The sequence below is a fragment of the Talpa europaea genome (assembly GCF_964194135.1).
Source record: "Talpa europaea genome assembly, chromosome: 7".
Taxonomy (NCBI): domain Eukaryota; kingdom Metazoa; phylum Chordata; class Mammalia; order Eulipotyphla; family Talpidae; genus Talpa; species Talpa europaea.
Window position 1 is genome coordinate 88,496,021 of NC_140074.1, and position 16,651 is coordinate 88,512,671.

The following is a 16,651-nucleotide window of genomic DNA, read 5'->3' on the forward strand; positions in this document are numbered from 1 at the left end:
GACTAAAGCCGGACCCCAGGGTGGCGTCTTGTGGGCCCCTGAGGAGTTACTGGCCTGCCCTCCCTCCAGGGTCTCAAAGCGCCTGAAAGAGTGGAGTCGGGGCGGAGGCTGCCCCTCCCCCCTCGGCCCAGGTGTGTCCAGCGTGGGCTTGTCTGTCTCTCTGGACCACTGAGAGGCTAATAGATTGGCCGATGCCCTGAGCAAGGGCAGGAAGCCTGGTCCTGGCCCCTCACTGTGCAAACCCTGGCTGAGCACCTGAGCCTCACTTTCTCCCACTGGCAACATAAGGAGAAAGTGGAATCAGAGCCCAGTGCCACTTTCCCTTCAGGGGATGAGCTCCTGGCTTGCCGGGAAGGTATCCCACACTCTGTTCTAAGGCACACACCCCTCTTGCTCAAAGGTGTCCCCAGAGAGTGAGCTCCTGCCCACAAAGCCTGCTGCCCCACCCAGCCCTACCTGGGCACCTCGACAACAAAGGGCTCACCCCTCCCAAGACAGCCCACTCCTGTGTATGTCAGCTCTGCCAGAGAGACAGTCTAGAAACAGCTTTGTTGCTATTTCCTAATCAGTGGTCAGCCCAGCAGCCAGAAGTTCAATGTTCTTTCCTTCACGCTCTCCTCCCTGCTCTGGCACGGGGGCGGGGGTCAGCCCGCCAGTCAGCACCTCCCTTGAGAAGTCAAGTTTCTCAGCCTGTTGGCAAGAATGCAAGGCTCTATAACTTCTCTATACTGTGCTTTTCAAATCTTTATTTCAGTCAAGGAACACTTCAAATAAAGTCCTATTAGGGATTGTAGTCATCAGGGGTACAGGGCAATAAAGCTTGCCGGTGTGACCTCCAAGCTTTGTAGCTGCCTCTGAGGGTCTTCTATGGAGCACTGGGATCTTAAAAACAGAGCCTGGGTTTCCAAGGTCCAGTGGGCATATTATGGGGGAAGGGTGGGAGAGGAGCAATGGGGGAGCCAGGGAAAGGCGGGAAACCCTCAACCTTCATCACCATCCCACTCACCCTGCTACCCCATGGGCATGCTGGGGTCCCAGCCAGAATCCCTGAGGCATGCAGACAGCAGACTTGGGATATGGGATCGAGTGCAGGGAATAAATAATTCCAGCCCTGGCCCTTCCCAGGTCACTGGAGCTGGCATATCTGATAACAGATGTTGACTGCAGAAGTCATGGTAAAGCAGGACAGATCGCAGGTCCAGGCCTAGCTTTCCTCAGGTGACAAGGTTGTACCTGACTCTCTCCTGAGTCCTTCATGGTCACCTGGCAGGGCTCACACACCCAAACTTCAAATGAAAAGACTAAGGTTCATGAAGGGCTGCCTGGGTCCTACCATGACAATGGGTCCCAGTGACACATGTTCAGCCAGACTTTGTTGCAGTCTGACAGTCGTCTTCTCTGCCCCATGGAAGCCCGGCTCTGCTCCCCACCACGGGATGGGCCACAGGTTTTTTTCGCCATCCCTGGCCAAAAATGAGTCAGGGAGTGGTCCAGAGAGGTACACCAGCCTGCCCAGCATCTCACAGCAACATCCATGGGGCCCCAACCTGGTCATGACCACTCACCCGGCAGACAGACATCTGATTGGTGGTGAGTGTGCCTGTCTTGTCGGAGCAGATGACCGAGGTGCAGCCCAGGGTCTCCACAGAGGGCAGACTCCGCACGATGGCGTTTTTGCGTGCCATGCGCCGTGTGCCCAGTGCCAGGCATGTAGTGATGACAGCCGGGAGGCCCTCGGGGATGGCAGCCACAGCCAGGGCCACAGCAATCTTGAAGTAGTAGACAGCACCTCGGAGCCAGGAGCCGCCATGGGCCGGATCAGCAAAGTGGCCAATGTTGATGACCCACACCGCCACGCAGATCACAGAGATGGCACGGGACAGCTGTCGCCCAAACTCATCGAGCTTGCGCTGTAGTGGCGTCCGCTCTGGCTCCACCGCTGCCATCTGGCTCCGGATCTTCCCCAGCTCTGTGTTCAGGCCTGTGGCCACCGCCACACCCACTGCCTTCCCGGATGCGATGTTGGTGCCCTGGCCGAGGGAAGGACCAGGGAAAGGCTGCTGAGCACCCGAGCTATCTAGGGCTCCTGATTCCTTTAGGCCAAGGTAGGGCTCTTACCCTCTTCTTTTTCGCCTCATCACTTTGCTCCCAGACTGACCCAGCTCTGTATTATTGAGAGGCTACTGTCATTCCCCCGAAAGCCAGCTCTGTAAAGGCAGGGACTTGGTCCCGCACATATCCCCAGTATTCTAACGTGGTCTGACCCAGAAGCAGTACCAGGCCCATAGGGACAATCTGATCAACCAGCACAGCCCCAACACATCAAGATGTGTTTCATGAACAACTAATACAGTGATCCCAGGGAAACAGTCCACAAATGTTTACTGAAGGATCCAGGACACTTAAGTAGTCCTTTCATTCCCCACTGAAGTCCCCAGGTCCTGGTATAAAGACCAGTCAACCTCGAGCCTCAGTGTTCTCTTCTGTAAAACAGTCCAACAGAGGACCAAGACACAATCGTGCCAAAGATGCTAATAACTCAGTACCCCTCCAACCCCTGCACTGAGCCTAAGTGTTGAGAAGGCGCTGGGGGCAGCTTCAGCCTCTCCTCTTCTGCACTGAGCAATGAAGCTCCTGCCCCGCACCTGCAGGCCCCCTCAGCTAAGGAAATGACCCTCAGCCAGACCATGCTTTCTTAGAAAGCTTCTTAGTGACAGCTGCTGATGCCTGGGCACGCCTCTGAGAATACCTGCCCCACCCCCAATCTAAAGCAGCTCACCCAGGCCTTCCATGCAACCAGGCAGGGTACTCGCCCCAACAAGAGCTCTGAATTGATAGTGATTTCACCATTTTCATTCACTTCATTCAGCCTCTATGCTGAGCCTGTGAGCATCACTGTTTAAGTACCTCTGAGGCCACAGGGGCAGATCCCTTCCATCAGACCTAAACCCTCCCTGGAAGAGAACAGGCCTTCTCTGAAAAGAGAATAGGCATCTTGCCTGGGGGGCTGGATTTCCCATTGGGAAAATGGACAACTCCTGCCATCCTCCACCCTCCTTCCTCTTGAGGGTCTCTGTTGAGTGATCATATGTAAGCTCTGCCCTCTCCATATCAAGGCAGGACTAAGCCTAGCAGGTTAAGAAAAGTTCTGGAGTTAGAGTGTTTGAGTCCACATATCAGCTCTGCCACTCACTGGCTGTATAACCTGGAGTAACTTTCTTAACCTCTCCGTGCCTGTGTCCATATTTAAAAATGCAGAGTGTTGTGAAGATTAAATAAATTAATTCATGTAAAGAACTTAAAACAGGGCCTTCCTGGTGACACAGGGGTTAAAGTTTCAGTACTATCAAGCTATCACCAGCCACTGTGACGTGAGTTCAACCCCTGGCCAGAGAGATACCCACATGGCACAGCAGACCTCTCCTGTCTCGCCCGTTGCTCCCCTCAGCAGTGTATTTCAGTCGATCTGCTTGTTCTGCTCCCCACTCTGTCTCTGGTGAATCCTCTCACCACCCCCTGCACCTCTGGCCTGCACCCAGTTATTATATGCATACATAAATAAAATAAATATTTTTTTAAAAAGAACTTAAAACAGTGGTGGGCACACAGCCTCAGGGAACACAAGCTATTAATCAGGTTCTTTCTATCAGGTTCTTTCCTAAAGGACTTCAAAGCTAACCTATTAGTCTAAATATCATTATTTTTATTATTACTCTCCAGGCATCCCAGGGACTTACAGAAAAGAGCATGTTCTTCTTGTCCTGGTTCACAGCTCTGGGGTCTGGGATAGCATCTGTGTGCTTGGTCACGGACACAGATTCACCTGGTCATGGAGTCAGAAATGAGAAGCTCCTCTTAAAGACACCCCATCCCCTGGCCCACCTCCCACTCGGCCCTGGCCTCTTGGCCTCACCCGTCAGGATGGACTGGTCCACTCTTAGTGTGGTGGACTTGATCTCGATGAGGCGGAGGTCGGCGGGCACTTTGTCTCCCACTGTGGAGGGAGCACAACTTGGCTGAGTGTGGCTTTGGTTGCCAATCGCCAGGAAAACCAGCAGGGCTCCCAGGAACCGAGGCAGGGGCCTCAGCTATCGCCCTCAGCTGGGTCCTGTCCCTCTGGCTCTCCCTCTCCTTATTTGTCCAATGGGGTTTTGGACAAGGAGCTTTGGGGGATCCCACAGCCACCCCCTCTGTATATACAGCCAGAGAGATGGCAGCGCAGTAAGCTGGGCCGAGCAACGTCACGCAGTGAAAGGAGGAGGCCAGCATACCCGCCACCTCCACAATGTCTCCAGGGACGATGTCCCGGGCACGAATTCTCTGCACACCACTGCGGTCTGAGCGGATCACCTTGCCCATCTCAGGCTCGTACTCCTTCAGGGCCTCAATGGCGCTCTCGGCATTGCGTTCCTACAGAACATGAGGCAGGAGGAGGTCTACCGGTACTGACCCCACAGGCCACCCTTTCAGAGTGACACCCGTGGACGTGGGATGGAGCTGGAAGCAGAAGGACCTGCAGGACTCCAGCACCAGGAGAAGGTCACGCCTAGCAGCTGGGAGACCCCAAGGTTCAGTTCCACCCCCCTGCCTCCCACCTGCCACACGCCCACGATCGCATTGGCCACGAGGATCAGCATGATGACCAGGGGCTCCACAAAGGCTGTCGTGGTCTCCTCAACCTCCTCGAACCAGGCCAGGACCTGCCGGGATCAGAGCTGGTGAGTTTGGGCAACATCACGGGTCACTGTTTCCTTTGTACCCCGGGTCCTGTCTGCTCCCCTGCTTTAGGGGAGAGAGCCCTGAGGAGCTCCAAGGTTGGAGAGGTCTGTGCTGCAAAAGTTCCAGCTCAGAACACCCACCCCCTGCAGGTAGTGACTGCAACAGCTCACAACCCACTCAGGCCAACTTTCAGGAATGTGGGCAGTCACAACTGGTGGCTGGACATATCACTGTCTGCCTAGCAACGGTTCTCAAAGTGTAGGGTGCCAGCGTAGCAGCAGTGCCTGGGATCTTATTAGAAATGCAGTCTCGGGGGCCTCCCTGGTGGTGCAAGGGGTTAAATCTCAGCACTATGAAGCTATTGGCAGCTATTGCAGCACAAGTTCAATCCCTGGCCAGTGAGCTACCCACATGGTGCAGCAGACCTCTCCTGTCTCGCCCCCCTCAGCAGTGTATTCCAGTCAGTCTGCCTGTTCTGCTCCCCACTCTATCTCTGGTGAATTCTCTCACCCCCCACACCTCTGGCCTATACCCCAGTTCTTCTATGTAAAAATAAATAAAATCTTTTAAAAAGAAGAAAAAAAGAAATACAGTCTCAGGGTCCATCCCAGACCACCTAAGTCAAGAACTGGGGGGGATCCTCACTCTGTTCTAACAAGCCCAAGTGATACAGCTCCAAGTTCATGGGCCACTGACCAGAGGGGCATCATTCCGGCCAGAGCCCAGAGGCAGTCCCACCTCTTGGCCCAATGGGGTACTGTCACTCCCCGCCCACCCTCAGCATGTCCGTCTGTACAGTGGAGGGTACCAGCATCTTTGACTCAGGCATGGTAAGGGTCCCCACTTTGCACAAGGGCAGTGAATAGCCACGAAGGTCAGACACAGCTGGCTGAACCCCTATGGCAGCAGGGGAAGAGAAGGTCCTACCCAGTGTCCCTGCTGCCCCGAACTCCAGCCGACCAAGATGAGGGCTCTTCCCCAGGTCCACCTTCAGGGGGGCCATTTCCCTGCATTACCCTTTGGGTCTCTTCTGCTCAACCACTGAGTCCCTCTCCACTGCTCAGCCCTGGACCTGCTAGTCCAGGAGGGGTCTGGGCAGAGGGACTGTGGGAGGAGCAAAGTGGAGCAGCAGCTAAGAGGAGGCTGGAGAGGTTAAGGCCCCAAGTCTGTTTGAGGAGCCCTGGGAGCCCAGAAGGGGCCCTCAACTGGGGCGATTTTGCCTCCAGGGAGATCTGGCAAGGTCTGGAGACTTGGTTGTCACAACCTACTGACATCTGATGGTGAGACGCTGCTAAATATTCTACCGTTTATAGGACAACCCCCACAACAAAGAATTATCTGGTCCAAAATACAGTGCTGGACTGAGAGAGGGAGGAGCAGGGCAGGCTTGCACACCTGCAAGTTTGCTCTGTCCATCAAGATGTAAGACAGATTGGGAGGCCCCTGGGAGTTGGGAGTGCAGAGAGGGGGCTGGGAGTTCAGGCCAGGGAAGCTGAAGTCTAAGAAGGCTGGGGTGGGGCCCAGGTTGCCCACTCCTGAGAGGACAGCCCTGTGGTCCAGAGTCTGGACCTCTGAGCACTGACCCTACCTGGCCTTCCCTCCTGGGCTGCCTGAGGCTGTGGATGGGGCCAGGGTAGGTGAGGTCCTACTTACAAAGGAAACCAGGGCAGCGAGCAGCAGGATGCGCACCAGGAGGTCCTCAAATTGCTCGAGCACCAGCTCCCACAGGGACTTCCCTGGGAACGAGAGCACCGTGTGAGGACTGGGCGCTGGACCAATTGGCCTTCCCCATTCAGAGCCAGGAAGACCCCCGGCCCACCTGGCCCACAGCCTCCCTGCCATTCCAAGAGGGAGAGCCCGATGCCCGGTGGGCACTGGTGGGGGCACCGCAGGACCTCAAAATGGGAGGGGAGGACACAGCCTGATGGAATGGGCCAAGGACATCACCCCCTGCCCCAAGCCTCACCTTCCTCAGTCGGGAGCTCTGCAGGTTCCAGGCAGCAACAGGAGCCATGAGAAGACAAGAGACAATTGAATTATGCAGTGGAACCTCCGGAGGCCCTTCCCCACTATGCCCCCAGACCACATGGCCACCGCTCTCTGAGGCCACGGAACAGTTGGCTTGAGCCACGCTCTGGTTGAGAAAGGTGTGTTGTGGCCTGGCTCTCCTTGGACAAGACCAGAGCCAGGAGGGTTCTTCCAGTCCTCCAGTTCAAACCCTCCCCATCACAGAGGGGAAACTGAGGCATGGAGAAGAGCATGGAGGCATGGAGAAAAACTGAGGCATGGAGAAGAGAAGGAATTCCGGAATTCTCTCCTGGACCCTTGCCTGGTCAGGCAAGCTCAGTGACAAGCTCAGTAAGTTGACAGTCCTCACAGCTCTCTGCACTGCTCTTTCTCAGATGGCCACGCGGTGGTCCTGTTCGATGTTCCCCATCCCCACCATAAAAGTCACCTCTCCCTCAAATTGAGAATGTGGGCTCAGGTGGCCTCTGACACGCCTGGTCCTCCAAGGTGTGGAGACAAGGCCTGCAGCAGAGCCAACCCTCAGAGCCCCACCCCTGGGGGCCTCTCCCGGACCCCCTGGCAGATAGCAGCTAGGCAGCAAGGAACCCTGCTGTGGCTTGTTTCCCTCCTGGACCCTGGTAGGTCCCTCCTGGACCCTTGCCTGGTCAGGCAAGCTCGGTGACAAACTCAGTGAAGCCCGTCCTGGGCTCAGTCCGCACACCCAGTCCCAGACCTACAGAACATTTAGAAGAAGATGCTTCCAAACATACGCTATCACCTTGAGGGCTCCATTTTTACCTCCCACCTTTCCTGTAGCACCTTTAGTCCCAAGCAGAGCTAGCTGCCTGGGCCCCTGTCTTTCAATCCTTCCAATAAGCTAAAGGGGAGGCAGGTTGAGAATTCCGACCCCACTTTACAGGCGCAAGAACTGAGGTTCAGAGTGGAGAAGCAGCTTGAACAGGGTCACAGAGCAAGTGTGTCTCCATGGGTCTGTGGGGAGGAGCTAGGCCTGGATGGTGGGCTCTGATGGGGATGGGCTTTACCTTCCACCAGCCAAGCCCGGGCCTGCTGAGCCTGTCTGAGGCCGCTGCAGACAGTTTACCTAAACATTGTCTTTTCTTGCCCTTGCTACTCAGGGGACAGGCCAGGACAGCAGCAGGGGCACCCCGCACTTGTTAAATGCAGGTTCTGGGGCCCACCAGGCTGTCTTTCTCTTCTTCCTCCTGCTTCCTGACACAGGTTATTGAGTCTGTCCACCTGTTCTTGGCTCGAGAGCCTGCAAGCACTTTTTCCTGCAGGATCCCTCTCCCTAGACCACCTGTTTGGAAGGTCTGGGGTCTGCACCTGGCAGCTGAACCATGGAGTGTGCCAAGCAGCCCACTGGGCTGCAGGAATCCAGGAGAGAAACATATAACCTAAAAATATACTTTCTAGCATTTTCTCCGAAGTCCTATTTTAGGCAACGGCTGACATTTTCCGTGGAAAATGTAATCTCCAGTGTCCTGCGTCGAGATTAAAATCAAACAGACTTTTTCCTTCTGATCTATTTAGCTGAAGCGAACAGGAAAGGCGGGGGGAGGGCCAGGCCTGGTTTCTGGGCCAATTCTCCTATGAAGCAGGGTCCTTTAGAGGTCATTTTAGCCATGCCCCAGCCTCAGCATATAGCAGTGCCAACATCATGGCCCACATCTCCCTACCCAGGAGACTCCTAACCCCTCACCTCTGCAGATATCTGCAGGGTTCCTGACCCAGGAGACCTTATCTGTAAGTCCCGCCAGAATTCTTTCTGCTGTCTCCCTGACACCCCCACCCCTTCCCAGGTTGCTCCCAGGTCACCACACTCCTTAGGCTACTTTTTCAGGTTAGGGGCCAGACCTGGGGTCGGGAAACATCACCAGACACACATATCAGCTCTAGTACCTCCCTCCATCCTACCCCCACCCCCCACCACACACACACAAACAGGACACCCTCTGCTTGCATCAGTTGGTCTCAAGTTCCCCTTCCACCTGGGTCTCCCCTTCTGCTGTCTGACCTATCACCTGAGGCAGGATCAACTTTTTTGAGCATTATGCTGTTCCCCAAATACTTCTGGTCCTCCCCACCTATGGGGCATAGGACTGCACTTTCTGACCCCCGTGTGAGCCATGAGAAGTTCCAGGCTGGGACATTGGACTGCTGGTGGGAGGCTGTCTAGAAGTCTAGTAGAACTTTCTGTGGTGATGGACGTGTCCTACAGCCACTCTGTCCAATATAGTAACCACTAGTCACAAGTAGCTACTAAGCATAGGAGTGTGGCTAGTGTGACCGAGTGGTCTAATGTTATGTTTTACTTAATTTTCATTCATTTAAATTCAAATAGCCACATGAGGCTGGTGGCTGCTGGATGGACAGTGGAGGTCTGTGGTTCTTTGTCCCTCCAGCTGTGAGATGGTATCTATTCTGTCTCTCTGGGTCACACAGTGCACAAGATACAGAGCCCCGGGTCACCTGCCACTGACATCAGTGTGAATGAGAAGTGACCACTAATGTTTTAAGCTACTGAGATCTGGGGCTGTTACTGCAGCACAACTTAGCTGATGCTGACTGATCCCTGCTTCTCCCAAGACCGGGCTTCTTCTACAAGGCCCCCCCACTTCTGCCCTCACCCACAGCCCCAGGGGAGACTCAGCCAGCCACAGGCCACAGTAGATGCCCTGCTCACCCCTGCCTGTGAGCCAGGGCCCTCCCAAAGCAGCAGCCTCTAGTGGGACCCTGAGCCTCATTTGGCAGACAGGATGTGTCCCTCTACTCTGAAGGGCTGGTGTGATGATTACCGTCATCATTATTAATATCAATAAAAGCCACATTTGCTGAGCACCTACTACATACCAAGCAGGTACTTTACCTATCTCCAGCGATAAATGGAAAAGCACTGTGAGCAGGTGAGGTGTGGCCGATAGAATATTTACAGCAGAATTGTGAGTGCTGAGCGTGCCAGAAGTCACGCTAACCCTTCATGTGCATTACCCTCTTGTGGGTCTCAAACAACCAGGAAGGAAAATAGATTATTTCCATTTTATAGAGTGGACAACTGAAGGACAGAGACATTGAGTGACTAGCCCAAGGTCACACAGCCGGGAAGTGCCAGGGAAGGGTTTTGAACCCAGGCAATCTGGCTCTTGACCTCCTAGGCTGGACTCCTGTACAAATTTCCAGGCTATCTAGGCCATCTTCTCTTCCTGCACTGGTGTTCCCTCTGCCTCCCCAGGCCAAGATCACATGAAAAACCTTGGTGTTCCATGTCCTACTGTCCTATTGAGGGGATGCGCATCCCATCAATGAGCCAGCCCACCCTTCTGTTGTGGCCCAGACCCACCACTCAAAGAATCCCTCCCCAAAAGGCTTTGCTGTCCTCACAGGTGGTGTTTGGGGGGTTACTCGGCCTTGCCTGCTCAGCTCTTATCTGCTTTAAACTCCAATTCTGTCAAGACCCTGGATGACCCAACTCTCCCCTCACATGACCAGAGTCCAAGGCCAGAGAGGGAACCCCCCTCTCCAGGAGTCCCTGGAAGAGGCTGGTTCCCCTTGTTATCCCCAGGCTGCATGTAGGGGCACTGAGCCAGTTCCCCTTGAAATGACAGCATTGGGTCCTCAGCAGTATCAGATGCCCCATTTGTTAAATGGGGTGAATGCCTGAGACCTACTCACCTTGTGGTAAGTCTGTCGGAGGCAGGTAAGTTGGGGTGGGGGGGCGGGGGACAGGCAAAGACAGTAATAGGAGGTGCTCCCTCCCAGGTCTTCAGCTGGGCCAGCTTAGGACATAAAGCCCCCCAATATTCTGGTTTGGACCTCTCCCAGCTGACCCCTGCTCTGGGTCACTGTTGCCAGACTGAGCCTGTCCGTGTCTGTGGATGCCGACGGGGGCTGGCCTGGAGGGGCCTGGTAATTTAGCTGGGTCCTGGGGGACAAAAGCGGATATGATCAGAGAAGCTTCATGGCTAGAGCAGAGGCTGGTCAAACCCTACTCTATCTCTTGGTAGTTCTGTGGCCACAGACAAGTCACTTAATCTTTGTGCCTTGGTTTCCCCATCTGCAAAATGGGAATGACAATAGTAACTACTGTGAAGATTAGACGATATGAAATGCATACAGTGCTTAGAGTAACATGTGCAGTGAGTGCTCCACACCCGTCAGTCACGGCAATGGCTTTTAGAATGGAAGCTCCATGACAATAGGACCATGTTAAGAGCAGTATCCCCGGCACCTTGACAGGCCTAGCACGCAGTAGGTAGGTAGGCAATAAAACTCTGTGGGTGGATGAATGACCTGCCTCTGCCCTGCCTTTGAGTGGCTCTCCTTAGCCAGGAGGATAAAGACCAACCTTGGCAAAAGCCTTCCTGATCTGCCCTAACCTCCCCTCCCATATCACTCCCATATCTTAGACGTCATCCACCTGCATGCCTGCCAAGCGAGATGCCTCAGGATTGCCACGGCCTTCCCCACCCCACCCAGTTTTGCTAAGCTTTCCCCCCTCCAAGCTTTAGCTTCTGCCATCCCTTCTGTGCAGGGTCCCCTGCCCTATCTCCTTATCTAAAGTCCATCCTGCCAGGGATTTTCTGAAAAGCCCTGCCCCTGCCCCCACTCTGCTCTTCCTTCATTAGTCACAGTATTGGGGCTACCCCCACCTGACTGGAGCACCTCCAGGGCGGGGAGAGGCTGAGTCATCCCTGGGTCCACACGGAGCCCCACGGGATTGTTTACACAGGTTCAGTCAGGGCCCTGTACCCACAGCTTAGAGCCCGGGCGCAGGGGGGCGAGGGGGGGGTCCAGGGCCAGGGCTGCTCCTGGGCTCCACGCACCACCTGCTCCCCTAATCCCTCCCTGGACTCCTTCCTTCTCAAAACATTGGAAACTGGTATTTCAGCTTCTAAATGTTGGTTCCAGCCGGGAGAGGCAAGTACTCACCAAGGTCTTCCTCAAAGGTAAATTTACAGAGCAATTAAATCATCACTCGCAGACTCAGGGAGAGGCCCTGGATGGGCAAGCCCTGCCCGGCCCACCTGGCCCTGCCTGGGTCTCCAGGCTCCACCTGAAGTGAACAGCCTGGCCCTGCTCTGCGGGGGGCCTTGGGGAGCTACCCCACTGGTCTGGCCCTGGAGGCCACGGGTTTGCTCAGCATCTGTGTGCCCAGCTGTGCAGTGGGCAGACCTGGTCCTGCCTCTGATAGCTCCTGAGGCAGGTACAAACGCATGAGGGGGTCATGCTGGGGCTGGCTAGGTGTTGTCCTTAGGAGGGGGCACAGAGGCTGCCAGACAAGAGGGTGAAAACTAGGGTGAAGCCGGAAAGACCTGGAACTTCCAAATCCATGCGGGCAAACCAAGAGTCATTTTACATCCTGCAAATCCCTCTGAGCATCTCAGCGTCCCAGCTTTGCTCTGCTGAGGACATGGAGGCCGAGGAGGGCCAAGTCTGCTAGAGACCAGTGAGCACGTCCCAGGTCTCAGCCCCGCTCGTGCCCAGCCCCACTCCTGTTGGCCCAGCTTCTCAGGCCACTCATGGGGTGTCCCAGGTTCCAATGGCCGACCGTGGCTTGGGCTGAGGGCAGAAGATAAGACCGGAGCAGACACCAGTGGCAGGAATTGAAAACTAATGTCGCTCCCACTGGCAGCCCTGACGCTACGCACCCAGTGTAGCAATGGGCGATGTGAGGCCCAGGCGATGTGAGGCTCCAGCCCCGTCCAGCCCCTACCCAATTCCCCTAACCGGAGCGCAGGTTCTGTCTGTCTGCGCTTGTCTGTCCCACATCCCTGAGCTCTCCAGGACCTTCAGGCGTTGGCTGCTTGGCAGGGTGAGCCCGACCCAGCCCTGCCTCTTGCCATGGCCCGTGGCCAGTGAAGGCAACAGGTAACTCGTTTACAAATAGAGGAAATCCAATGGCTCCTAAATATACGACAAGATGCCGGACCCATGTTGTAGACGTGAGGCAAGACTCTGAGAGAACTCTCTTCTGTTAGATGGGCACAGATCAGAGCGCCTGACAGCACACTACCCTGCGGGGGGGGGGGGGGAATGGGCGGGGCAATTGGTACAGTTTTATGGAGAACAATTAGGTAACAGTTATCAAAATTTTTTAAGTACACATGCCCTTTGACCCAGAATTCCACTTCTAGGAATTTATCCATTAGCGATATTTACAAGTGTGTGAAAGAATGTGGGAACAAGGATATGCCTTGTAACGTGTGTGTATGTGAGAGAGAGAAAAAGAAAGAGAGACAGAGAGAGAGACAGAGAGAGAGACACAGCAGAGGCAGGAACACCCAAGTGCCAGTCAAACGTTGGGTGAAGAAATGCTGGACAGCCACATGATAGAAGCCTGCACAGCCACTAAGAAGCACAGAGATGTGCCCCATGGAAGTGTCTCCAAGGGCGACTGTCAGGAGCAAAGAAGGGGGAAAAACAGCACTTAGCATCCCCTCCTTTTCATGCAGAGAGCAGCGGGCACAGACTCAGGTGTGGACGTGTAGAGAATAACCTCGGGAAGGAGACACAGACACCAGGAGTGGGGTTTGGGGACAGGGTCGGAGAGACTTTACTAAGGACTTTGAATGTTGTATTAAATGCATGTTTTCATTCAAAAATAAATTTAAAGAATGTAGAAAGCCTACTGGGGAAGCTGAGCTCTGGGCACCCCTGGGACCTGCAGAGAATGGCGGGCTTCACACAGGCCCTCTGGTGCCTCAGAGGATGCAGCTACGCTGTGGGGCTGGGGCAGGGGGTGCACTATGTGTGGGGAGGGGCTCCCCACACTCACTGACTGCATGGCCGAGGCCCCCACCCCCAGCTCTGAGGAGGGAGGAGGGCGAGATGATGAGAGAGCAGGAACCCCACCAGTCCCTGCCTCCTTCCTCCCTCCACTAGCAGAATTTGCACACTTCGGTACTTAAGCAAATGACTTCCTTGTGGTTTCCAGTGCTAACGACCTTGCAGGTGCACAGACTCCTGGGGTGAGGGGGACACGAGTCCCTGGGGTGTTCCCCTCCGCCTGCAGGTCCCACCCAGCCTGCTGCCCAGCTTCTGGCCCAGTGCCCAGCCGGGCCTCTTCTGCTACAAGCGGGGATGACATGGTGTTTGTGGACACTCACTGGGTCCTATGGTGACCTACTGAGGCAGAGAGAGGTAGGTGGCTTGTCCAGGATCTAAGCGCTAGGAAGGAGCAGAACCAGCCTTCAGAACCCCATCAGCCCCACCCCAGACGCTGTGCTGGTGGCAAATGCAGGCTGAGTCCCCTCCTCAGGCTGGGCCCAGCCAGGTGGGAAGGAAGAGTGCACAAGGCAGGAAGGCGCAGCTGGCTCCCCTCTCCTCACCTGATGACTTCCAGAGGCCTGCAATGCTTCCTGGGAACAAGCGGGATCAGTGATCTGGGGGCAGAGCCCTCTGGGACCTCTCAGGGACTGGGGATAAAATTAGAACAGATGCTGCCCAGCAGACCCCAACTCCCAGCACCCGGGCCAGCACGAGGGGCCAGGAGCCGGAGGGACCTGTAACCCCCTGGCACAGCGAGGGAAGGGGAGGCCGGGAGAGGAGCAGGCACTGGTACAGCCCACCGCTAGCGTGACGCTGGGCCAGGGATCTGACTTTCTGGTGCCTCAGTTACCTCCTCTGTAAAGTGGGGAGAACAACAGCTGTTTTAATTGTTGTTTTGGGGACAAAATGAGATGAGATGAAAGTGCTGAGAACAGTGCCCAGCACAGAGTCAGTGTTATTTTATTATTGCTGTTATTTTCATTATTACTTTTATTTTCAGTACTATGAAAGCACAGAGGAAGCAGGGGTACCTCCTCCCGACTTTTCCTACCACCTCCCAAAGCACATCCATCTCTCACACCACACCAACATCCTTATCCACCACCTCACAAAGATGCTCTGGGACTAGGGTACCCCTCACCCAGACAACACAGCATAGGGGAGAACTAAAGGCTCCCTTCCTCCTAGCCTCCCCTCTTCTGCTGAACACATGGAAACATGAGGTCCAGAAAAGAGGCAGGCCTTGGCCAGGGTCATCCAGGGCAGGAGCTGTGTGATTCTGGGTCTCAGCTGCCCTGGGGAATCAGCACCCCATACTGGAGGCCACAGGGGCACAGACTAAGCTGTGAAATTCAGACCTGCGTCCTGACCCCACCCCACTCCAGGGTCAGAAGACAGGCCCTCCCACCCTGCTCTCTCTTGCAGGACACCCTCCCTGCCAAGTCACTAATGGGTGATATTAAATAATATTTATCTCACTAGTTCCTCCCACAGCTCAACTAAATATAGAAACTAATTTTTTTGAAAAAGGATTTCTGCTCCAGAAAGATAATATTTATATAAGAGGTGGTTTTCATAAACCAATACAAACCCCAAAGCTCCCTTTCTGACAGCTTTTCCTAATTTTCAAGTCAGCCCTGAGGACTGGGACAGCCAGGCCAGAACACCTTCCCCTGGGCTGGCAGGGAACCCCGAGCAGAGGAGGCCCCAAGTTCGGCAAGGACAAGGCTCCAGGCTATATTTTGGGGATGCAGATGTTTCTCTTTGTCCAGATGCCCTAGGGGTGAATAAGAGGGGGTGTCCTGCCTGGAAGCGACTTTGGAAGGGGATCTCTGCATTTTCCACCTTCCCTGGGTCTCCTCTGGACAGTATTTGGCACTTGCCGTGCCTCTGGATAGAAGGCAGACCCCACACTCCTTCAAGGTGCGAGGAATAAAGGAGACCTCTCCCGCCCCAATAGCATCAGCGCCAGGCCAGAAATGGGCCGGTCCCGCACCCAGGAGGGAAAGACCTCCCCAGGAAACTCCCCGAGCGAGGTCCTGAGTTTGCCACCCGCAGGGCGGTGGAGCTCCTGCTGCCACAGCAGTTCAAAGCCCCCACCGTCTCCCGCCAGCCACATCCGCCTCGGGTCTCAGAAAGAGGAAGACCTGGGGGTGGGGGTGGGAGCACGAAGTCTACCAGCTGACACGCTGCACCTCTGGACGCTTTATTGAGCCCTTGGGGCCAGCTGCAGGTTGGGGCTCGGGAGTCCCCGGCGGGTCGCTCGCCAGCGGATCTCGGGGCGCGCACCTGCCTGATGCGGGCGGCTGCAGAGCCGCGCGCGGAGCCCGCGCCGACCGCTCCAGGGGGTGCGCTGAGGTGTTCGGGAGTGGATGGGGACGCGGGCGCGGAGGTGGGGAGCCCCGAGGGATCGCACGGGTCCCTAGTATGGAGGGAGCAGCGCGGGGAGGGGAGCCAGGCGTCCGGCCCCCGAGCCCGGAACCCGCCCCCTCCGCCCCCGCGAAGGTGGCCGCGCAGCCCCGCCGGGAGCCCCAGGAGCATCTCAAGAGGTTTCCGGAGCCCTCGCTTCCTGCTCGCGCGCGGGGGCCGAGAGCTGGGAGGGGACGGGGCCGCTCCGCGGTCGGGGGGCAGGGGGGGCTGAGGGCGCGGCGCCCAGCCCCGCGCCCCGCCCGGCCGGGCTCTCACCGTTCGGGCCGTAGCGCTCCCGCGCGCCGGTCACCTGCGCGGGGCTCAGGCCGTCCTCGGCGCTCACGGAGAAGCGGCGCAGCACGTCGGCGGCGGGGTGCAGGTGCGCCGCCTCCATGCCGGCCGCCGGGCAGGCTGCGCTGTCGGCACCGTCGGGGCCGCTCTGGGCGGAACTACTGCGCGCGGCTCGGGGAGACCCGCCCCAGGCAGGCGCCGCGAGAGGCCATGTCCGCGCTGGGACCTTCCCCGACGGCAGTGGCGGCCGCCGCCGAGGCCCGCGCCAGGATGCTGCACCCGGGGCTCGTCCCCGGGGCGGGGCGGCGCGGAGCCCGCCCCCGCACTCACACCCCTTCCGGCCGCCCTCCCAGCCCGCCGCAGCCCCGCCCCGCAGCGCCCCGGGGCGCAGCGCTGGGCCGCCGGCCCATTCCGCGGAAGGGGGAACTGAGGCCGCGGG

At 56.5% G+C, this 16,651-nt stretch overlaps 1 protein-coding gene across 3 annotated transcripts in view; it reads right to left on the minus strand.

Annotated features, from left to right (window-relative positions):
- ATP2A3 (ATPase sarcoplasmic/endoplasmic reticulum Ca2+ transporting 3) overlaps nucleotides 1-16,315 on the minus strand; it is a gene marked incomplete at both ends in the record, with an annotated part of 31,468 nt that extends 15,153 nt beyond the window's left edge. For all 3 annotated transcript variants that reach the window (XM_084238789.1, XM_084238787.1, XM_084238788.1), the window contains 8 exons: nucleotides 1,566-2,030; nucleotides 3,738-3,823; nucleotides 3,914-3,994; nucleotides 4,272-4,410; nucleotides 4,596-4,700; nucleotides 6,373-6,455; nucleotides 6,686-6,703; nucleotides 16,198-16,315. In XM_084238789.1, the coding sequence (XP_084094915.1) occupies nucleotides 1,566-2,030; nucleotides 3,738-3,823; nucleotides 3,914-3,994; nucleotides 4,272-4,410; nucleotides 4,596-4,700; nucleotides 6,373-6,455; nucleotides 6,686-6,703; nucleotides 16,198-16,315 (1,095 nt within the window). The remainder of the gene's footprint in view (nucleotides 1-1,565; nucleotides 2,031-3,737; nucleotides 3,824-3,913; nucleotides 3,995-4,271; nucleotides 4,411-4,595; nucleotides 4,701-6,372; nucleotides 6,456-6,685; nucleotides 6,704-16,197) is intronic.
- Between the last annotated feature and the right edge of the window lie 336 nt (nucleotides 16,316-16,651).